The sequence below is a fragment of the Idiotropiscis lumnitzeri genome, chromosome 12, assembly GCF_059441095.1.
Source record: "Idiotropiscis lumnitzeri isolate Australia: NSW breed Sydney's pygmy pipehorse chromosome 12, RoL_Ilum_1.0, whole genome shotgun sequence".
Classification (NCBI taxonomy): Eukaryota; Metazoa; Chordata; class Actinopteri; order Syngnathiformes; family Syngnathidae; genus Idiotropiscis; species Idiotropiscis lumnitzeri.
Window position 1 is genome coordinate 12728340 of NC_142402.1, and position 23831 is coordinate 12752170.

The following is a 23831-nucleotide window of genomic DNA, read 5'->3' on the forward strand; positions in this document are numbered from 1 at the left end:
AGCACACCAGAGAAGAGAGGACCTTGTCGAAAATTTATTTCAGAGCCAGGAATTCCTGACCCCTGATCTAGACTGATAAGTGCACGTTCAAGCTACCAAAACCTTGAAACCCCCGAGCAGAAACCAAGCTCTAGTGTGTCGCGTAACCTTCTGGATTGGCTGGTTGGGTTGAGACGGAGAGAGTACAGGGATAGGGGATAGCTGGAGAAAGGAAATGGGATAGAGGTGTTGAGTAACTGCGGGAGGGAAATGAGAACAATGGTGACAACAGGCGAATAAACAGCAGTAATGGTCCCATTGTGGCAACATCATGCTGTCAAAAAAGAATTTAGTAAATGTATTTCTTTTCTCCGATGAGGTGCGGTGACCAAAACATTCCATCCATCTGCTTCTGGTCTGACCCCTCTGTCAAATTTTAGAACCCATTGTGGCCCGCCAATCAAAAAGTTTGCCCACTCCTGCTATAAAGTGACGATGTGAATGTGAGTGTAAGAAGTCCATCTCCATCTATACATGTGCCTGGCATCTGACTGCCAACAATTTTAGGGTGTAGTCCGCCTTCTGCAGGAAGTCAGCCAGCAATGACTCCGACAACCTGCGACCCTGAACAGGATAAGCGGGTCTGAAAATGATGGCTGGATGGCGCTAGCTAAGGTTTTTCTTCCCCTGTGTTTAATAGTCAATCAAAATGCAACTCCCTTTTCACCCCTTTAGCTATATATCAGATTCTTAACCATTGTTGTTTAATTTAGTTTTACAGTCCATCTTGTCTATTAAAGCATGGAAAATATGCTTTAAAATTTAATTTAAATTTATTATTCAAATTTAAATCTGTATTAAAGCGCACATTATTGTTCATACTAATTCAGCATTCCTACAAACTCATCTAAAAATACATTTATGGACTTTGTGTTGTCATCTTGTTCGGTCGTGACAAGAATGTCTAGGATAAGAGGAGGTTTCTCTTCCATTAACCGCCCAACTTGGCAACGACCTATAGACAACAAGATGGCCGCCGAGTGGCCTGTTTGCTTCATCTACTCTTATAAGTTGTGACTCTTCATCCTCAGCGCTTAAGACTGTGACCTTGGTCTCCACAACTGTTTGTTGGGAAAGCACAAGAACAGCGCCACTGTAAGAGTATCAGCTCAGCCTGAAAGGTTATCCTGAATTACCTCGAGGGGAAGGGGAAAAGGAAACGGAAGGCCGCTCTGCGGTCAGACTGCAGGTTGTCAAATGTATTCATGTGTGCTGATTGCTACGAGTGTTTTGTAGTTTTTTGTTGTTGACAGATTATATTGAAATGGCAACACGGTGACTGAAATCTCATCAGACAAAAAAAATTAACATTAACGTACCAGAAGCAAGGCAGCCAAGAATACAAGGCGAAATAAAGAGAAGGCAGCCTATTTTTGAATGGTCTTCACATGGTCACCAAGACTTTAACATTTGCATCTTATTTTACATTTTGGTAGCCTTATTGCATAATTTAAGTCATTTTCTAATTCACATTAAGAAAAAAAAAATACCAGATGTGCTTGCTGAAATGTTTTATTTATTTTTATAGAGTCTCAGTCCCCCAGAATTAATCGACTGAATTTTTTTGTTCCGAAACATTTACCTTAGTTAATTATGCTACTAGGATAATGTTGGTTGTTTTATTAGTTGTTGGCGATTTTTCTTCTTTTCAGACTGTTCCTGTGACATTGACTTGCGCTTTCTTAATTTTTGAGTCTGCTTCTGTATTCCACCCGTCCATTATCTTTACCGCTTCTCCTCACTGGGATCGCGGGGTTGCTGGAGCCTATCCCAGCTATCTCCGGGCAGTAGGCGGGGGACACCCTGATTAACGTTAATAAATAATAAAGAAGTGAATGTCTCAGCACTAGAAACGACAGTTGAACCTTTTTAATTTGGTGCATCCAAAACAGAAAAAAAAATAAAAATGGAATTGTAAAAAAGGAATATGTCTTTAATGTATGACTTTTTTTTTGGTTTATTTTTAGAACAGATTACATTACTAAACAATTTTACAGACTTGTGGACCACTAATCACCAAGAAACAAGATGGGCTTGATAATAAAATGATGATATGACATGAGCTTCATCTCCTGTAGCGGTACCTCTTAAAGTGGAACCACAGCTGAAAAATCCCATTAGCAAACTGACAACGGAAGCCGTGTCGATGGGAATACTCCCACTCTCTGTTCACTATCTTAAAAGCGATGTCCTCATATGGCGGCCCGGCGTGGAACCTTAGGATTCCAAAGTCCTTGTTGTCAGGACTGGGCTCAAGGAAGTACTGAGGGGTGGAGCGCTTTTCTATAAGATCCGGGTAGAAAATATTGAACTTGTAGCCCTGGACGATCTTAGGAGGAGGGTTGTCAAAGTCGTAATGGGTCTGGTTGTATTTGTTCCATTCAAAACCGGTGTGGACCCTGTTGAAGAAGCGGGGTTTTCGGGGTCGGTATTTGTCTGCCCACAGGTACATCTTGCCTGTGACGGGAATCTCCACGCTGAACTGGGCCTCGTCGTTGCCCATTCCCTCTTTGGCTCGGCGCACGAAGGCGTCCTCGGCACTCTCGCTGGCGTCGCCTAATGGAAAGATGTAGATAAAGCAACAATACTGTAGTATACCATACTAAAATGTACTTTGTACAGTGGTGCCTTGAGATATGAGTTCAATTTCTGTTTGTCCCGTTGAAGAGATAGAAATGGACTTCACCAAAACATACAGTAATGACAAATAAATAGAATTAAAAAAAAAAAAGTGAACAGTTCTGGTTTTGTAGGATTAATTGAATGGCCATTGTGCTGTTCTTTCTGGTGTGCCTGGCCTGGTCACCTGAGGGCAGTATAAGACAGACAGACAACCTGTTCATTAAGCCGTCTCAACACATCAGTGAAATACTAACTTTAGTTGTTCTTCGCAGAGGGTGAACATTTTCGGAAATATAGACTGTGGAGATGTGTTGCCGCACGGTTTGTGTTAAATCACATGCTGAAGGGTTTATAGCACTGCAACATAGATGCTATTTAGCTTTAACATTAAGCTGGCTGACTAATAGGCCAAGATATGTGGTTGCTTTAAATAGTTTGACAATGAGAAACTTTCTGTTTACTTTGACAGTAAACTTCAACTGGGAGTGGCATCAAACAGGTTTGAAACCTCTTTTGTTGAAGAGTTATTCATCATGCCAAACTACTGCTTGTTGTGACATGAGCTGAGTTGAGTTCACTGTCACTATACAGTGCAATGTCAAAACAACGGGGAAAAAAACCCTGAACGGACGACGACTTGTATCTTGAAATACTCGCAAGTTGAGTCACTCCTATCTTAAGGCACCATGGCATTTTTCTGTGTGAACGCTGAGAGACCTGCCTGATTGTTATCTTCACACTTGATGACGCAGATGATTTCAGATCACAAGCCGGGGTCACTAAACGACTGTATTTTTCAGACTATAAGTCATTTTGTTTTCATAGTTTGGCTCGTCGTGTGACTAATGCGGAGGTGTGAGATGATTTATTACAATTTGACCTCTGACTCGTACCCCAAATCCCTGTTCCCTAATCGTGTTGACGGCAGAGAAGGAGTTCCGGTTGGATTCAGCCTGTTGTTCTTTATTCTGTTGTCGTTATTAAAACTTGAATTATGAGATGAAATTCTTTGGTGGTGACTCAAATTGACATAGGAACTGGTTGAAAAAAAAGGCTGAAATCATAATTTTCTGACTTGAATTCTAATAAATGATTAAATATTGTCACACACACTCCATTTTATTTATTTTTTCTTCATAATGCATTTTTGGACTGCCGTGACTTAAACTCCGGAGTGACTTACAGTCCGAAAAATGTCAATAAACTCAGATCTCAAGTCACTACTGTATACTGTAAAAACAGATGAAAAACAGTCACTTATAAAAAGCGCTATACAGAGGGCATTAAAAAATTAATTATGACAGCCGGGCGGTCTAATCTGCAGCCGGGCGGTCTAATCTGACTCGGATGCTGTTATTAAACTGTTATTATTCAACAAGATAGTTCACACAATCAAGCGCATTCTCTTCTATATAATCTCATACCTGTGACTTGCAGCTGTCGGCGTGCTAACTGCAGCCTGTGCGCGTCCTCCTCAGGGGTGATGGTGTGCGTGTCCAGTGGCAGCTCAGAAGACGTGAGTAGCGTGGGACTGTAGCGACCCGAATCATACTCCGCCTGGCTCTGCTGGATCAAATCTTCCTCCGTCAACACCGCCTCCACCTCCTCGCCCTTCTCATCATCCTTTTTCTCCCCACTTTCTCCTCCTTCCTCATTCCGGTCACCGCGTTCCGATGTCGATGTGGACGGGCCGTCCTCTCTTGCAGGCCCTTTGTTGGTGTTTTGGGATGAGGGGGAAGACGACTGGCCGGGCTCTTCTGATGTTGACTCCCCTGGTCGGCCTCCCACTCTGTTGTCACTTTTGGGGAGAATTTTTTTATTTGAATGCATTGGAAAATGTTCAAGAATCCCCCAAAAGTCAAACTTGAAAGGTCCCCTGTCCTTTGCCAACTTCTACTGTGCATGCATGAGCACTACTTCATAATTATCTACCAACTGTTTTTGCTTTTCAACCTCTTTGAGCAAGGTGACCCATGATTTTTTTTTGACCCATGTTTCGGATTTAAGTTAGCGTTCAGTGATTTCTGTAACAAAATACAAACAAATCCTAAAATGTGTCAGCTCTGAGTTAACGTTAGCAGTAGGGCTGCAGCTATTGACATTTTTTTAGAATAGTCTACCAATTATGTATTACTGTTGTTCACTGGTGGTCGCAACCTCATGGGTCAGTGGAGACTTCAATCACGTTCCTATCGCTCGTCTACTACCAATTACACACGTTAGACTACCAAACGAAGGTATTAAACTCTGGACCTTCTGTATGCAAAATTCCAATGTGAAGGCTTGCTTAAAGAGGGTGATAGTTTAAATGCCTCTTAAGTGATTTCCTATGCGACAAAATGTTTTAAAGTAAAAATGATGGATGGTGCTGGAACTCAGAGATTCCACTGTAATGTTTAGTTTTAGTTGCTAGAGTGCACAGCTTGACTTACATGTCGTCACTCTTTGGCTCTTCCTTAATGATGGGGAACAAAGGTTCGCTGTCAACACCTTGTTCCTGCTTCAGCTTGAACAACTTCTGACGCAGCACATCCTGGTGTCGCTCTCTCAGCCTGTAACACAAACACGTCCACACTAACTGTCACTTGGCACACACAAAAAAAAAAAAAAATGCTGTGATACTTTTCTAACCCACTTGCTGGGGTAGTGATGGGTTTTGAGTGGATTGGGTTACTTTTACCCAAGGTTGGGTTCATTATTTTGACCCGGTATATTGCATTGAAGCTTGGATTTGGGTGGACTAAAGAGCTGAAGCTGGTCGCTATTTTGGACAGTTTTGTGTAAAATCAAAAATTAATGTATCATCCACTGTACGGCAGACAAGATTAGTCGACTAATCGTGACTACTATTGGCGATTAATCGACTACCATAAGAATTGTTTGTGCCAGCCCTAATCAAGAGTGTACGAAAAAAAAATGGTGACAAAACATTCTGCTAGTGATTCACAGTGGCTTAAAAATTGATATGACTTCTTGATATGGGTTGTTTTTGCCCCTCGTTGGATTAAAATCTTGACCCAACATGCTCGGTCAAATCCTCAACCCAATTCACAGAGTCTAAATAATACAGCATTTGTTCGGTCCCTTTTGGACCCAACGGGGAAAATGCCACCACCACATTCATACCTGGCTCTTGCCATGTAGACTCGGACCTGCTGAAGCAGACTCTCCCAATACCCGATGTCGAGGTTGGATCCTCCTGCCAGAATCTTGGTCTCTATGTTGAGGTGTAGAGCCTGCAGCTGGCTGTATGTCTTTCCTTTGAACACAATCTGGACGTCGCTGCTCACAGCTGTGTTGATGCCATCACGGCGGTCTCCTGAAGGTCATTTAAACATTTAATCGTGAGTTTCTCTCACATCTGCGCATTAGGAGGTGAAGACTGGTGAAAAAGAGGAAATGATGTACCTGGTCCTTTTCCAGAAGCTTCCAGTTTTCTCAGTTTGCTGATTTCATCTTCAGTGATGGTGGTCATGTCTCTCCAGAAATCGACATTCTTGCCTTGTTCCAACTCCATATAAACCTGAAAATAGAGCAACCCCCATGTGAACAGTTCTGTAAGTGTGGGGCAAAATTGAATATTAATGTGATTGGGGGGAGAATTGTATTATATGGCTTGTGTGTTTGATCGACACTCCTCATGAAAACTTTGGGAAGTTTGGCATTCAGGTCAAATTATAGGATGAACCCAAAGCTCACACTAAGCATTACAAGTGAACTTAATTTTGCCTTTGCCAAACTTGTGAGTGGATATATCAGGCTGTTCCCACTGCAAACAGCTGATGAGTATTCAATATGAGGACAGACTCGGACACTTTCAGTGGTCCACTCCAACTCCACTGTGTTGTGTTCAGCAAGTTCATTAGTCAGATGTGACAAGAATGGATCAAATCCATTGACGGCTTGATGTTCGTCAGTAGAAATCCATAAATAAACTACATCACATTAAAAGCTGCAGAGTTCAAAGTTTGGGAAAAAAGTAGCGGCTTGTCATCCGAAAAATTAACCATTTTCTGATAAGGAACTGAACGGCAATATGAACAGCAGGTGTTGGATCTATGGGTTGACCAATACATTTTCTGATTCAATAAGACTGTAAAGAGACTCCTTCACCATGCAATTCACATTTGGACATCACGAGACCAAGACGACACTCAACAATACTTTAACAGTGAATCAACATGGTGAGGTATCAGAAATTATGTTTTTGATTCACGGGTTGGTATTTATATAGAGAGACTACAAGAGTCATTCATGGAAAGGTATAAATGTTGACAGCTTTGGGCAAAGGGTTGGAAAAAAAAGTGATGAATTTTGGCACTGAGCTCCCTCTTAGAGCAGAGCAACTGATACAATAAGCACCACATACACTAACATAACATTTACCGGCTAATAATATATTTAGATTTTTTTTTATGATAGTTGTTTTTTCATTTTGACTTTTAAATTAAATTCAGTATCAGAATGGGTTTGTTAGTTTTAATTTGTTTCAAAAATGCTTTTACCTTGACAGTGACACGTGCATTCAAATGGTTCAACTAAGTCCACCTGTAAAGGTTATAGTGCATCCAGAAATGTCACACAAAGGCTAAAGTGACATTGGGATGATAAGATGTGAATCAACAAAAAACACAAACAAGCGGGAGGTAGCCTGACTGCCCGTCAAAAAATAAATAAATTAAAAATTCCAGCATGGGAAGAACTTACACTGTAAACCCCACAAAGGAAAGCCTGAGAAGAGATTTGAACCCAGACCCTCAAATGGTATATGTGCTAACCTCTAGTAGATTGTGCTGCCCTCAAGTGGAACCACAGCACCAACCTTAATATCTTCCAGCAGGTCATCCATGTCTATGACTGTCAGTCCATTCAGGAAGGTGTACGGTTCATGCATCTCGACAGCGAGATCGTCATCTTCGGCACTGATGTACTTCGCCAGCAGGTCAATAGGTTTCGCGCGGCCATCACGGATTCTAATCTTAGACCTGGTCACACACACACACACACACACGTTTGTCATTACATTTTAGCCGGCAGAATAATACATTCTTGCTGTCCGTGAAAGCTACATACCGTAGTTTGGCCTGATGCAGATGGAAGTTGTCCTCTTGTTCGGCCCAGGTCTTGAAATGCTCCGCTTCTTTTTCTCTTTGCAGCATCTCCAGCTCTGTCTCCCTCATTGCCTTCTCTCGCTCACGCTCCGAACGCAGCTGCTTTACCTATTACAAATTCAGATGCACAGCGGGGTTACAATCCATTGGCAATAAAAGATTTGTGAATTGGTTTTAAAGGGACAGAAGGGTAACTAACTGGCTTTGTAACTTCGCCATAGTTTGAGTTAATTGCTTATTAGGAACAACAGTGTGCAACATGTGCAATGACTTGGACACACGGACCACAGAGTCATGGTTCCTGTCCTGCTGGAGGGAAAAACAAAACACAACTACAGCGGTACATCAGTAAAGAGTTTGATTCATTCCGTGGAAAATTTGTAACTCCATTTTCTTGTCTATCAAATCAATTCTCCCCATTGAAATTAATCGCAATGGCATTCATCCGTTCTAGCCCCGTATAAACCAGTGAGTTTTTGTTACAGGTTTTTAGTCAAATGTCTTTTATGCACTATTCCGTCCTGGCTCGCCGCCATTGCGCAAGCTAATTTTTTGATGATGCATGAGTATGCAGGAGGCCCGAACGATTATGGTAATCAAATTGACAATGTAGTCGAAAGCCATTTTCAAATTATCAGCAGGCTTTATTTTTTTATTTATTCATATAGATAAGTTCAGTGCTTAAAAAGTACAGTCCACATGTCTACAAATTATTGCTTCATGAATCATGAAAATTTTAAGTGATTCAAACAACTAGATCTCTTTCAAACTAATTCATGGTTCATTTGCCTACATTTTGGCATAAACATACCCTATAAAGCCTAAACATTTCAGCATACCAAATCTGATATTGCTGACTTTTTTCAAGTTTAATACAGATTAATATAACACTTGGGTTTACAAAAAAACATGGCAAGAAAACCTTGAAAAAATAATTAATATAAAAATAAAATAACAAAGTACTATTTGATTATATTTCCAAATCATCAGCCCTACAGCAACGAACCTTCTGCAGTTCTCTGCGATTTTCCTCCTGGATGCGTTTATTCCTCTCCTTAAGATCTTTCTCTCCAAGGTGGCCGATACCTTTCTTATCTAAAGCCTGGCAAAATACAAAGGGGACCATGTAAAAAACAGTATAAAAAAGGCAGTTTAGAAAAAGTGTTCTAATCAAATATCCACTGCTTTAAATTGTACCTTTTGCCATTTGAATGTGCCCAATAAGTTATTATCACCAAAAGGGTTGTCTGCGTTGGTGTATCCCATGTACTCTTCACTCCAACCCATCTTTTCTCTCCTCTTCTTTTCCTTTGCCTCTTTCTTGGCCAACCTCCTGGCTCGTTTCTCTTCTGGTGTTTCCAGAGCCTTCATCATCTCCTTCTGTTTTTTCTTGTCTTCCTTGTCTTTGGTGGTCCTGGTTTCCCGATCGGAACCCGAGCTGTCAGAGGAGTCGGCCGAACTCGATTGATGTCTCCCTCTGTCTCTTCCTTTCTCGTTCCTCCCACGGTCCCTTTCACTACTCTTGTTCCTTTTGTCTCTTTCAGATGTCCTCTCTCTATCTCGGTCCCGCTCCATCTGTCTCTGTCTATCTCTGCTAAGGCTTCGCCGTCTTCCCCGCTCTCTTTCATTGCTTCCGTTCCGGGAGCCTGAGGAAGACCTTTCCTTCTTCCTCTCTCGAGATGTACCTCTTCTGATCTGCATGTCCCTTCTTCTGCATCTCTCCCTAGGATGATCTGAATCAGAACTGAGAAAAAATAGGATTCAATAAACATGATGCATGTACTCAAGGCTGAAAACGTTCTTTTAACTGACAGTTTCCCATAACGATGCATTAAAAACAGTACATTCTGTATGTTTGGGCAGCTTGCTCCCATGCAGAAAAAAACTTGTCAACAAAAAGAACAGATAACAACTATAAAGAAATAAACAGTATCTGAACGTAGTATCAGTACCTAGACGAATTGTCCTTCGAGTTGCCCCTCCCACGTTGGATTATTCGCCTTCTGTCGCTCTCCGAATCACTTCGGGAACTTGAACGGCCCCGTTGTTGAAGTCGTCGTCGGTCTGGCGAGTTGCTGCCTGAGTCGCGGCTGCCGGACCGTGCACGACCCAGAGTGGATCGTTTTGGCTCCGCAAATTGAGAGCGATTCGTCCTTCTTTCTAGAGATTTAGACCGACTTGCTCTGGACTTATTTCGCCGGTCCTGGCTCCGACTTCTGGACACGGACCGAGAACGTCGCCTTGATTTCGAATCCATCACGAACTTAGCGTTCACGCAGGGTCCTGATATCATGTTGTCGCATTGATATAATGTCATACACAATTTTTTTTTCGTTTTACAGAGTCAATTGTAACTAAACGGTGACATAAATATTAAATATCAAAACTGAAATTTTATATGAGACATAATTCATGCAATCTGTGCTAAATTGTAGGTTTTTCTCCAAAACCTTTTACTCAGGCAAAAGTAGGGCAGCTAAAATATGGACTTTCTGTACTTGTGGCGCACGAGAAATATGTCACACATGACTCGAGTATTATAAATGGAAATTTGAAAGTTGACTACGCTGGTGTTTACGCCATTATACGTCCCAAATCAACTTTACAACAGGCCATTACTTTATTCAACAAAAATAATTTAATTGGAAAAATAGGTCAGAAACGCAAACAACACTCGCGTTCGCGTTACATCCTGTAACTGGTGAATGTAGTTCTATTCATTGGTTCTCCAAAAGAAAAATACGTATAATACAAGCCATATGCTGCTCAATTTCAGTTTATTTTATTCATGGGCTATTATGAAGTGTTGTATCGATGCTTTTGTCCAGAGTCTTTACTGTTTGTATCTTAGAGGGCAATGTTTACAAACAATAAACGGACTACAAATCCCATAGCAGCCAATTGCACAATTGCCTGTTTTCAGGGAGAGAAAGGACTTCTTTTCAACAACATTCTTCGCTCTGTCCGCATGACATTAAGGTTTATTGCGTTCATTGTGTAGTTTAGAATATTTTATAATCGCTCGCTGCGTTTTCATGTTAGACCTATTACTCTTTTCCAACAACCTGCGCGTTAAAACCTATTCGCGACAAGGTAAAAAAAAATCGACTCCATCTGGTTGTGCGGTAGTCTTCGTTAGCTAGCTTATTTAGCCAGGAGCTACCAGTAGATTTACGGCTTATATCCGCGGCTACTTTTCCAAGTAGACCAGCTAAAGCTTTGGTTACTCGGCGGCCACGATGGTTTGGTTAGTTTACGACAGTGAGCGAGTGGACACTAAATAATTGATCCAATTTTGGTAGCAAACTCAATCCGCGTTCGAGCCTAGTTCGCTTTGGCCTGTGTGCATTGTATCCTCTCGTCGGTAGTGTCGGGTTGTTCGACCAGTGAGTGCGGCGTCAAATTTAGCTGCGTTGCCGTCATCAAACGAGTCAGCAGCTGTCGATTGGGAAGATAATTTGAGGGAAGCCAAGTGTCAAGTATGGCGCAGCACGATTGCTCTCATGTCGCCAGTTCGCAGAAAGCTCTCATGTTGGAAATGAAGAGCCTCCAAGAGGAGCCCGTCGAGGGCTTTAAAATAACGCTGGTGGACGAAGCGGATATGTACAACTGGGAAGTGGCCATTTTCGGGCCCCCCAATACACACTATGAGGGGGGTTATTTCAAGGTAAGACTCATCACAGATCAAATTGCTGGGACAGGTGAATGTATGCTGTGTATATAAAGCCTTAAATTGACATAAAATATATTTTGTGGGTATTGTACGTTCTAGGCCCGGATCAAGTTCCCCATGGACTACCCATATTCCCCACCTTCCTTCAGATTCCTCACCAAGATGTGGCATCCCAACATCTATGAGGTGGGTCAATAGTGGTGCTCATCAGAAAAACTTAGTCATCATGGAAATGCAGCAGCATAGTGAAACTCTGAAGTTTTACATTATTATAAATTGCCAAACATATTTGCATGCATACCAGTAAAATTATAAGTATCTTAAAATGTGGCATGACCCACACATTGCTCTGCTAATACTGTGTGTGTAATAACTGGTTAAATTGTACTAAATATTTATTTTATTTACTTAAAAAAACTAAAACAATCCAATAACTTTTTTCATAGTGCACCAAGTTATTAAATGTATATAATCAATAGTAAAATACTTTTACTATTGTACACTTAAGTACATATCCGAGTCTACTTTTTAGTTCTTTAGAAGGAAGTTGAATCAGTAGTTCTTTTACAGGATGTGAGTACTTTTTCCACCTCAATTCAAATAGCCTCTGCCGTTCACATGGAAATCAGTCAATAATCAGTTTCTTCTCTTTCAGAATGGAGATGTATGTATTTCTATATTGCATCCACCGGTGGATGACCCGCAAAGTGGAGAACTGCCTTCGGAAAGATGGAATCCCACCCAGAATGTCCGGTTAGCATGAATTGTCATTATCTGGTTACTGCCTTTGACTCAGACCCTTATCACATGACATTTGTCTTCAGAGGAGTCCGTTCTCAAGAGATGCATGTTGACGCCACATCTGGCGATTCGACACCGTCTCTGAAAAATGATCTCTGTCTCTCAGCTAACCTCTTCTGTTCACCTGTACAATACACTCGAGTCTCCAAAGCAAAACAGTCATTTCTGAGACACTGCTTGCAAAGTTAATTCTGCCCTACGGAATGCTTATAATATAAATTACAGACAGTGTCATCATAAAACCTTTAATGTACTGTATGAGCAGTATTTAAAATAACACTTTAACATTCCTAAATGTCTATTTAGTCTAGTCAGGACAAGTCTCCCAGGGTATCTACATTTATGAGCACAACTCTTACCAAACATTAATTGTCATTAAGAATGTCGATCATCGAGTCTTCAAGCTAATGAGGAAATATGGGCTGCACTACTGGACCGCAACACGCAAGTGCAATTGATTCATTTTCACTCTCAAGTAGTTTGGTGAAGGAACAATGTGACATCAGTTATGGGACGTTGAGCCAAGTATACTTGGATCACGCAGTGCAGTTATCTGCTGTGTACTACAATGGAACAATAATTTGAAACGTTTTGAGGAGAGGGATTCAATCCAGGATTTTATCAAGTTTTCCACCCATCCATTTTCAATAACGCTTGTCTTCATTGTTAGCCGTAGCCTATCCATTAGATTTATTGCTTTAGTGTTGTGATGACCAGTTGTTATTCTAAGCCAATTTCTATCACTGTAGAGTGCAGTTAACTTGTAAACTGAAATTGCATCTTTCGTGGACAGAGCAACTCTGTGTTGTTATATCAATTTCAAGGATATACTTTTTGTGCGGTTGGATCCACCATAAAAAGTTTTAACACAAATCATTGTGTTTATAACTAGCAGGAAGTATGCGGTCAAATGTCTGTCAGTGAATGTCACATGCTAGATAAAGTGTGTGTGTTTAAAAAAATGGTTGACTTTCATTTAAATGTCTCTATGTGGACCAACATACCGACGCAACACCGAGCGAGTCGCATGTATTTGATTGACAGGGGAAAGGTGTGCTGAGTGTGTTTTCAGGGCATTCAGTGGATACGCCAACAGCATCCAAACAATGGGAGGATAAAGTGAAAAATAAATAAATAAAAGAAGTCTTGTGTCAGTTATTATATCGTGACCTTCTTTTGTGCTTTCAGAACCATTTTGCTGAGTGTAATCTCGCTGCTGAATGAGCCAAACACCTTCTCTCCTGCCAATGTGGATGCCTCCGTCATGTACCGCAAATGGAGGGACAGCAAGGGCAAGGATCGTGAATATGTCGAGATCATCAGGTGAACAGCTATGCAGTATGAGTACGCATGCAACAAAAACAAACTTAAGTATGACAACCTAAAAGGCCCAAAGACAAACAAGATATACAAAATCAATTGTTTGGCCATTTTTTTCCCCCTTTCTTTTTTTTTTTTTGTCTTGACTCGCAAAGCAACAATTATTTTCCCCATATGAGCACTGTATGCTAGCTGTTAAAGATAAAGATAAAGATGTCCTTTATTAGTCCCACAATGGGGTTATTTGAAGTGTTACAGCAGCAAAGATATAGATCACACAGAGTCGGCGGCGTAATGTAGCCGTTAATGTATAACATTAGCAGCAGACATTCATAAAAAGCATGCAAATATACACAGTATAAACGTATCTAAGTGTAAGGAAACACTCCTAATGCCTGTCCATTATACAGAGGGGGAAAGAAACACTGTAATGATAAAAACTACTGAATGATTGAAAATACTGCAATGATAAAGATATTACACTGATAAAAGTACTGTAATGGTGAGAGTACTGAAATGACAGGAAAGTACTGCAATGATAGAAAATACTGTGATGATAAAAGTACTGTAATGGTAAAAGTACTGCAATGATAAAAGTATTATAATGGTAGAAGTACTGCTACGATGGAAAAATACTGCAATGATGAAAGTATTGTAATAATTAACTCGACTCCCTCCACACAGCAGAAGTTTGACAAAGAGTTTTTCTCAAAAAACAGGCTTCCTTATGCATCTTTTAGTTGAATATGTGGACTGGATGCATTTTTCTATCCGCTAATTCTGAAATCCATTAAATCGCTTTCCATTAAATTGAGGTTACACTGTATAGCTGCTGTATTATTTTGCTCCCAGGTCAGCTTGACACACACTTCAGAAGGAGCAGCACGATGTCAATCTAACTGTAGCAAAAAGGTGGCAAGAGTGTTTGGCATTCTATTTCATTAAGTCGTAACTGTATTTAAGTAAAGTAGTAATAAAGCTCAATTTTTCTTGTATATAAAACACAAATTTCCAATTTGCCTATATCTGTGTTGTTGGGGAAAGATAATTATTATCATTAATATCCTATTATCTATTCAGTGTCCAATTGATTTTTTTTGGTCTAAAGTTGTCTAATTATGCCATCAATGTTGGATGTCTCCTGCAGAAAACAAGTGTTGGCCACCAAGGTCGAGGCGGAACGCGACGGGGTTCAGGTACCCACCACGCTGGCCGAGTACTGCGTCCGCACACGTGCCCCGCCTCCTGATGAGGGCTCCGACCTCTTCTATGACTATTATTACGACGACGATGACGTCGAGGACGGAGACGGCGACTGCTGCTATGACGAAGACGACTCGGGCAACGAAGAGTCGTGACATGCCTTTTCCGCAGCGTGACCAATCTTTGCTGATACGCGACGACCCCCTTTTACTGCCCGGGTCGTCCAAGAGATCTGAGGTCTGCAAGTGAGAAATATTTGACAACCTCCTGTTTGTAAACCAATGAAACAAGATGATTTTACTTTAGCTTGCGCGCTCTTTGTTAAAGCTGAATTGATGGGCTCATGTGGATTTGCTGAGATTTGCACCAGCAAAACAAAAAGTTTTCATTTTGACCTGAAATTAGAGAGGCTAACATAAATAGTGCTTCTCATGTAAAAGGTCACAGGAGGTGATGCCACTTTGCACTGATGCAAACACTTTCAAATCATTCACTTCACAACTTCTTTCATTGTTACTAGTTTCCCTTTCTGAATTTGGTTTTTGCTTACCCGTATTAAGTCTCACGGACTTCCTGGAGTGGTGAAAGACAAAAAAAAAATGGGATGGGACTTTCCTCAAACACCATCTGCATGCCAGATATCATTGGAATATTTTTTTCTTCTGGGGAACTCTTTGCAAATGGTGATCTGCTCTTACACTTCGATAACAAAAGCGTGTGATTACAGAGAACTAGCGAATTCTCTGAAGTGGACAGCCGTTTTTACGATCAAGAAAATGATCTTTGCTGTATCTCCTCTGGTTGTCACCGGGTGTGTTTTGTCATTTTGATTGTGGAATTAAGATTCTTAAGACCAGATAAAGATAGTGTAACATTGACCATACTTTCTGGGGAGGGCAGTACTTGCGCATCAGAATTCTTTCTTCTCAGGTTTGATGCCTGACTAAACAAAATTGGTGTTTTTGTTTTATTTTTTCTTTTAAATGCCCCTCAAATGTATGCTGTTGTATTCTCGTCTTTATTTTATGCTTCTTGCGAGCAATATTAGTCCTTTTCTATATGGTTAGACTTAATGCCTGCAACTTTCGCTTGAGAATGTTTTATGTGATGAGATTATTAGGCTTGACAACTAAACGTGTGTAGAAAATGTGTCAGAGAAATGATGTTGCAGTGTCAGTCAGGATTTTAAAGGATTCAGCCTTGGAAGTCAGTGGAGGTGAAAAAGAACAATTCCACCACTTTTTATTTTACTGTTTGTGTTAGTAGTGAGTTTAAGTATTTTGCTATATTTTTAGTGTTGGTGTGTTTCCTCGTGTGTATTTCTCGTCACCAGTATTGATTGTTTCATCTGCTCAAATTGGACTTCACTGAATTTCTCAGGATTATTCAATTACATTCGACATAGTGGGTCGTTTTCAGAGTGACAGACCTGGACGGATATGCACATGTAGCTGTACGGATGATCACCTTTTTTTCTTCACCTGGTTATTTTTACATTTTTGGCTATTTAAAAGTGAAAAATAAAGATTTATTGGAACAAAATATACTTGGTTTAAAGACAGAATGTTAAAAGTTGCCAGTTTTTCCTGTATCATTGAAAGCGCCTCTTTGGACGCGGAGTTATGACGTCAACAAAGACTACAGTCGCTTAGGATTCGGCTTTTCTTCCTGGCTGCTTTCGAATTTTTTATTTATTTTACCGAAGAAACAACGGCAATGTCTGTTAATTATGCGGCTGGGCTTTCGCCATATGCAGACAAGGGTGTGTGCGGACTTCCAGAGGTAATATAAAACTACACTGGGACAGGTTGTTCGCTTTATCACAAGCTTTCGCTATTAGGTTAGCTGCTACTTGTGGGTATAAGCTAGACTTTGTGTTGAATGAACCATTTGAACTAAAACTCTAGATTTTCATTTAAAAATAACAAAAACCTAAGAAATCAACTTACATTTTGTGCCGATTGTGTCATCTGATTGCAAATACATTGTAGTACGACTTGATAGTTTTCACTGTCAACGTGAATCCAGGCGCCTGGTGCTATTAGAGATGCTTATAATGAATGCCAGATGCAAAATTCTTATTAACCAAAGTGATATGATGATACAGGCATTTGATAGCCCCGAAGAGCTGAAAGAAAAGGTGGCAACCCTTGCTAAACTGGTTAAAGAGTCCAAGTACATGGTCGTGCACTCTGGAGCAGGAATCAGCACATCAGCTGGCATCCCTGACTTCAGGTAAGAAATACTCACGGTAGCTTTCGTGTTTCACATTGACATTCCTTGACTCCATTTTTGCATTTGCAATGCAAATATAACTGACACAACCCAGGGAGGATTTCTCCACCTCTCCCTGAGAGCATGAAATGCTTTCATGATCTATCTTCTCACCATTTTCCATTCCGCTTATCAAGTTCAAGGCTGCAGGGAGCTGGAACTTGTCCTGGCAAAGTACATTATGTCTACCTTTAATTCAAAACCCTTCCACACTTCAGTTGTGGTTTGATTTAGAATGTCTCGGCTGAGATGCATCAATAACACACAGAAAAAATTGCCGATATCTTTTGACTATTTGCTGGTGGAACTGCTGTGCAGTCTTTATAATTTTTTATTTAATTGATTTATACTGGCTATAATCCCACCCGTCTGCTTTTTTTTTTTACTGCCGGTCTGTTGTTTGGACGTCCCTGATTTTGATGTGGTTCTGGTGCCATGCTCAAGGGCACCTCTACAGGAGTCATGTAGGGGACTTGCATCTCAACACTCCAACGGAGATACTGCCGCGCACGCTCATTTATTTATTCGACAGAGTTAAAAGTTTATTTTTGATTATATTATGGTATTATACAATACAATTGAATTGGGTTATTGTGATAATTTATGTATTTATTTACTTAATCGTAGCAAAGTCTAGATTCAGGATTATTATTTTTATTGGAAACCCCACAAAAAGCCCCCAAAAAATTGCAAAATCCGTTTTTGAACGTTGGTGCTTTCAAAAACAACATCATTTATCACACTAACATATATTGTAGTGTTTTATGATTGTTTGTGTCAGACGTAATTGAGTCACAATTTAACTTGCCAAAAAGGTGTCAAAATAATGTAATTCAAAGAAAATTAATACCAAACTAATCTTATAAATAGTGCATAATACCTCTGAAACTAAATTGTAAGTGTTTATAGTGTTTATAATGTTTAGATTATGTGCCATGAATAGACTCTTGGCTAACTTTAATTTTATTTTCCTCTTGTAGTTCCACAGTTTGATCAGAAGATGGCAGTAGATGTTCAAGCCATGCTCAACTAATGATAAGAAAGTACATAATTTGTGATCAGTTCAATATGTTTCGCGTCACCACAGTATTTTATTTTTTTTAAACTTTCAGGTTTGCCTGGAAACATTACCTTTCTGAACTTATTCGCTCATGTTTCCAATTGTCATCCAGCATTACTGCTAGTCCTCCTGGAAATATGTCTAATATTTGATTTGTCTGCTAGTCAGTTCGACCTTGGACAGCAACATCATTAAAGCAACACCTTATGTAGTATCTCCACATTAGGCCTTCTAATTTTAACTTGGTCTGTTGTTGCTGACACATGCTCAAATGCAATCGAACACTGCAGCTGTGCTAAGAAGCAATTTCACAGCCTTTGCACTTCCTCTGACTAAAGTTCCAAATGATGCGAATGTGGCCCTCACATCCTGCGGCATCAACCCTCATGGCGATAAGAAGTCATAAATCATGTCTCTTATGATTTTAAAAGAGCGAAAGAGAGAGAGAGTGATGGGCTGTTGAACTTCAAATGGTTGTCTTGTGAGGATTCACATGATGAATTCTCCTTTCTGGCGCATGAAGATAAGTTTTGTGATAAATGAGAGCCCGTGGGGCATGTTAATGTATAAAATCCTCAGTTGATACGTGCTCTACTATTACTACTACTGACAAGGGATGAGAAAAAATATACTATAGCCAAATATAGATATATCCATGTTTTTTCTTCCATTAGCCTTGTTTGATTTATTTATGACTCCATGTGTCATAGCATTATTTTGTGATCATTTATTTTAATATATGGTTACATTTTGGGCAGCACAGTGTTAGTGGTTAGCACATCTGCCTCGCGGTTGAGGAATCCTGGGTTTGGATCTCACCTTAGATCCGTGTGGCGCATCTTCTCCCTGTGCGTACGGGTTTTCCCTCGGGACTCTGGCCTAAACTTTAGTTTGTGGCAATTCATTGCCACCAGCGTTTTTTTCTAGATGTAGTTAAAAAAAAAAAAGAAAAAGACAAAAATATTTTCTTCTCTTGCTTTTTTTCCTCACTAGCGTCTTTGCATAGAGCACATGAACCCTGTTGCTTTAAATATAGCTGCCGTAAAGGTTTTTGGGTCGCAAACATCTCATTTCCTTTTGTCGAGCTTAGTTAGGAGGGTTAAAGATTCCATTGAGATGCTTTTCCGAAGAATTTTTAGAATGGAAACATCCTTTCCTCCAAGTGCTTCTGGGTCATTTTGCCTGGCTAGGAAAGAAAAGTTGAGAAGTTAAAAAACGGAATCTACTGAGTATGTTTTCTTTGTCTGATTTTGTTCCTTTTGTGAGTTGAGGAGCTTCGTTTCGACAAAAGTGCGTTGCCGGCATCGTGTGGCATCCACATGCATTAACCTTTTTTTTTTGAGGAGGGGGGACTTCTACTCGCAGATTTTCACTGTTGACGACTGGTGTCGACCGGAGTGCTGGTTCACTGAACTCTCATTTTTTGTGGCCATCATATTAGCATATTATTTTCTTTTAGGGGTCCAAAGGGTGTGTGGACCTTGGAGGAAAAGGGAGAGACGCCTCACTTTGAGACAACATTTGAAGAGGCCCGACCTAGCCTTACTCACATGGCCCTGCTGGGACTCCAGAGGGCCGGTTACCTCAAGTATCTCATCAGCCAAAATGTGGACGGCCTCCATGTGCGATCCGGCTTTCCAAGGTGACTTAATACATTTTTTTTTTCGTTCTCCTGAAAGCAGACTGTTGAATTGTAGTGGTCACCTGGGGGTCCTTGGTTTACAATGGCATTTAAAAAAAAAAAAAAAACACGTATGGAAAAAAAACCTGAATATATATAACAATATTTAACTTAATATTAAAAAGTTAATTTAAAAAAAATGCTAGTGGAGCCTGTTGACATAAAATCATTAAACATTGTCAAACCGGTATTTCCAATCACTCACTAATCTTGCTGGGAGGTGTTCCGCTTAAATTTAGGTTTAAAATCCACACGGTGATGAAGATAGAAATGTTATTTTTTTCACTGCTCAAACAACACCCCAAAAAAGTCTGCATGGAACACTTCTGGGGAAAAAAAAATTATTTCCAACTTGTATTCCATTGCCATGCATTGACCTCAAGCAGCAAATGCAATTTTCTATTCAATCCGAGCGTTCAGCCTTCAATGGAAGACCTGCTGTGCCTGGGAGCAGTTCCATACATCTCCTTCTCCCTCCAGTTTGTTTTGCTCCACCTTTTCTAATCACGAGCATACAGCAAGAACAGAAAGGAGGCAGCCATTGGCTTGGACAGAGCGCAGAAATCAATCCTAGCAACGCACAGAATATTCATGAAGGAGCCCGGCCGGCCGTTCTGTACTTGTTCTCAAGAGTTGGCATGTGAAATGTACACACTGAGAGCTAAGGACGTGTTGTCTCTGGCCTTGACAGGGACTTGTTGTCAGAGCTTCATGGAAACATGTTTGTGGAGGAGTGCGAGAAGTGTTGCAGGTATGTGCGCACACAAAGGTATTTGATTCTTGTCTTTTTTTGGGGCAATTTAATTTGATTGTTCGTGCTGCATAACTAATTATCTTTGTTGATAAGTGGTTTCCGTGCACATTAAAATAAATTCTTGGGTAACCACTGAAGCAACGGCATAAAAAGGCTATTACGAGACAAAGTGAGGTGGTGTGTTTTCCCAGGCAGTTTGTCAGGGAAAAGGTGATTGGCGTGATGGGCCTCAAACCAACCGGACGTTACTGCGATGTGGTGCGCTCCAGAGGACTCCGAGCCTGCAGGTTAAACATTGACACGCGTGCAGTGTTGCAAATGAAAAAGTCCACTTGTTCAACAGCCCGTCTTGTGTGATTTTCATGAAAACAGAGGGAAGTTGATCAGCACTATTCTGGACTGGGAGGACGCGCTTCCTGACAGAGATCTGAACAAAGCAGACAATGCAAGCAGGTCGAGTTTGGTTACTTGTTCATGTGATGCTGTCATACAACATTGTAGCAAATACCTGCGTATGTAATAACCTAGTACCAGGCCATGAATTTGGTACCTGAGCCTTTAGTTGATATGTACCTCATTTAATCTAGCTCTTATTACTATTTTCACATTGCAATCATAGAAGCCATCAATGTGATGCAAAATCACAAGATAGCAGCTCATATAGCGTATATGCCCATACAATAACAGCATATGTGCCACATGTAGTACATCATTTGGAGCAGTTCTAATTTGTTTTTTTAAAAAGTAAACCTTTTTTTTTTTAATTTTATTTAAATACTTAATTATTTAAAGTAATTTTTTTTTTTTTTTTTAGATCCCAGTTGTGAAAGTTGAACGGGCCATTGTGTCAGCGCCTTGAGTGGGCATGCCCGCAGCGTTCGAAAGTAGACACAACAAATTTTTTAAGCCTCAATTTATTTACTTGGTGAGTTGTATTTGTTTATTTTTGATCATTCAAATTTGACCACTTTTTTTTTTTTTTTTAACGACACTCCTCTCTGGTGATTTAAATTTAATCGGCAAGAACTTGTGGTTCTGAAGGCCGAAGGCAGATTAGATTGCATAGCAGCACATTAGAGGCTCATATCATATACGCTAAAAACTGTGCATGTACAGAATAAAATTAAGTTAAACGTTAGGAATAAATCATTACAATTTCATGGAGTAAATAATGGAAGTCAGTTTCTAAATGTTGATGCTTAGGCCAGCAGAGAAGGCTTTCCTAGCCCTGACCTTTCACCACTCTAAAAACCTTCTTTGGGTTTAATTGATACATCAGTGTCCGTTAATGTCCCCATTTGGCAGCCCAGAGTCAATATTCACCCTTTTATCCAGGCAAAAAAAATGTCTACAAAAGTGGGTGAGGAACTGTGAACGGATTGTTTGTTCCACTTTATTACATGCTTAACTACCAGATGGTGACTCGTGCTCCAGCAATTTCACAAAAGCCAAATGTGTATTTTTCCACATCTTCATGCAACAAGGTCCAAACACAGCCGTTATGTCATGATAAAGATCACGTTTTCACTTGGATCTGTTCTCCTCTGTATCCATTAGACATGCCGACTTGGCACTGACGCTGGGCACCTCCATGCAGATAAAACCCAGCGGGGACCTTCCACTTGTCACCAAGCGCAAAGGCGGGAAAGTGGTTATTGTCAACTTGCAGCCTACTAAGCATGTACGTTTCACTCCTGCAGCTCTTGCGCACTCTTTGCCCAAAATACACTAGATTGAAATCAAAAACCCACTAGAGATGATCCTTTACACAACCAGGACCTCCATGGCGTTTGCTGATTGAATTTGGAGGAAGTTGATGTTTTGGGGCCAACTGTTTGTTTCCACTTGATCATTTTTGCCAATGTTTGCTCTAACTTGATGTTTTGCAGGACAAGCATGCACACGTGCGTATCAACGGCTATGTGGACGATGTCATGAAGCAGCTCATGGAACACCTGGGGTTGGACATCCCGAAATGGGAAGGGCCAACTGTGTGCGAGAGCGCCACCACTGCACCTGAGGGTGCCACCGACATTAAGCCCACGCGCCCTCTCATTGCGGATGTGAAGGTCAAAAGTGAGCTCGTTAAAGAGGAGAAGAAACGAGTCGCAGACGGTGACAACATCAAAGAAAAGACTGTCACAGTAAAGAAGGAGAGGAAAGATCCTCCAGTGGGGATAAAAGAAGACAAATAGCCTCAGGTGCTGTCCTCGTTAAAAATGACTCCTGGCTCTAGAAACTTACTTTTTACGAGTTTGATCACAAAGGATTAAAGTTCTGCTACCTCTTTTTGCCCACTGGAATTTACAGTACTTTGTTGCCATCCACTCTTCCCTGTCTCAACACCACCAAAAGAGTCCTCATCTTAAAGCCTCACATATTGTCACACTGGATCACGCAAGGTCAAATGCCAGATTTTTGTGATGCATAAAAAAAAAAATGAGTCCAAGAATAGTTGTTTCAAAAGTATTTCCAACTCTAATTTGACCTAACCTGTACAACTTTATTAAAAAAAAAAAAAAAAAGTCATAAAGCGAAAATATAAACTATAAATAATGTGGTTGCATAACTGTGCACACCCTCATGTAAAATGTGCGTCAGCACAACAGTCACATTACTGGACTGGATGACTCTCCAAAATGGATGATAAGACCAGAACAAAATTGGTCAAGGATGTTGCCAAGAGGGCAACTGTGAAGGAGGTGCAGGAATTTTTGGCAAGTATGCAAATAATTTCCTGTTTTCTCCATATTTGTGGGCTATGGGGCAAGTTGGAAGTCTTGTCTTATAAAGACAAAAAACACACTTGAAATTTTCTATACACATCCGGGAAAATGTGTGTTTCTGGCCATTCAGTAAAATATGTGTCACTGCTCATCACCAAACGAACACAATACCCACTTTAAAGCATGATGCTGGCAGCAGCATGCTGTGGGTCTGTTATTCTTTCGCAGAAACTTCGGCCTTCGTCAAGGTGGGGTGAATTATAAACGTTTTCAAATAGCAGCCAGTGTTAGCACACAACTGCTAGAAAGCAAAAAAAAATGTCAAGAAAACTCTACCAGAACATGTTGTCTTTATTCTGGGTTAATCAGAACGACTTAAAATGGTGGCATTTTGTGTTTCTGTTTTTTTTTTTTTTTTTTAATTTTTTAAATTTATTTATTTTTTTTTAGTCATGTGCTATGAAGCCACACTGGGATGCAAAAAAAATGTAGTGGTTATAAATATAGCTTTTAATAAAATACAATGAGGTGTCTGCACCTTATTGATTTTTCATTTTTAATTTTGCC

At 40.4% G+C, this 23831-nt stretch overlaps 3 protein-coding genes across 3 annotated transcripts; 2 read left to right on the forward strand and 1 right to left on the reverse strand.

The window, feature by feature from the left end:
- Positions 1 to 1893: 1893 nt before the first annotated feature.
- On the reverse strand, positions 1894 to 10937 carry cactin. Its single transcript, XM_088310289.1, has 10 exons — positions 9725 to 10937; positions 8970 to 9516; positions 8779 to 8874; positions 7735 to 7880; positions 7484 to 7646; positions 6070 to 6184; positions 5788 to 5980; positions 5094 to 5213; positions 4086 to 4459; positions 1894 to 2595 (listed from the first exon to the last, which is right to left on the reverse strand). Exons 1-10 carry the CDS (start codon positions 10087 to 10089, stop codon positions 2105 to 2107), a joined length of 2610 nt encoding a protein of 869 aa, XP_088166415.1. The 5' UTR covers positions 10090 to 10937; the 3' UTR covers positions 1894 to 2104.
- cdc34b (cell division cycle 34 homolog (S. cerevisiae) b) lies at positions 10675 to 16311 on the forward strand. Its single transcript, XM_088310306.1, has 5 exons — positions 10675 to 11439; positions 11545 to 11631; positions 12101 to 12198; positions 13435 to 13569; positions 14714 to 16311. The coding sequence occupies exons 1-5, from the start codon at positions 11254 to 11256 to the stop codon at positions 14922 to 14924; spliced, it is 717 nt and encodes a 238-aa protein (XP_088166432.1). The 5' UTR covers positions 10675 to 11253; the 3' UTR covers positions 14925 to 16311.
- A 66-nt stretch (positions 16312 to 16377) lies between these two features.
- On the forward strand, positions 16378 to 23815 carry sirt6 (sirtuin 6). The gene is made up of 8 exons (XM_088310302.1): positions 16378 to 16551; positions 16877 to 17004; positions 19563 to 19745; positions 20476 to 20535; positions 20730 to 20825; positions 20911 to 20991; positions 22096 to 22219; positions 22428 to 23815. The coding sequence occupies exons 1-8, from the start codon at positions 16486 to 16488 to the stop codon at positions 22731 to 22733; spliced, it is 1044 nt and encodes a 347-aa protein (XP_088166428.1). The 5' UTR covers positions 16378 to 16485; the 3' UTR covers positions 22734 to 23815.
- Positions 23816 to 23831: the final 16 nt, after the last annotated feature.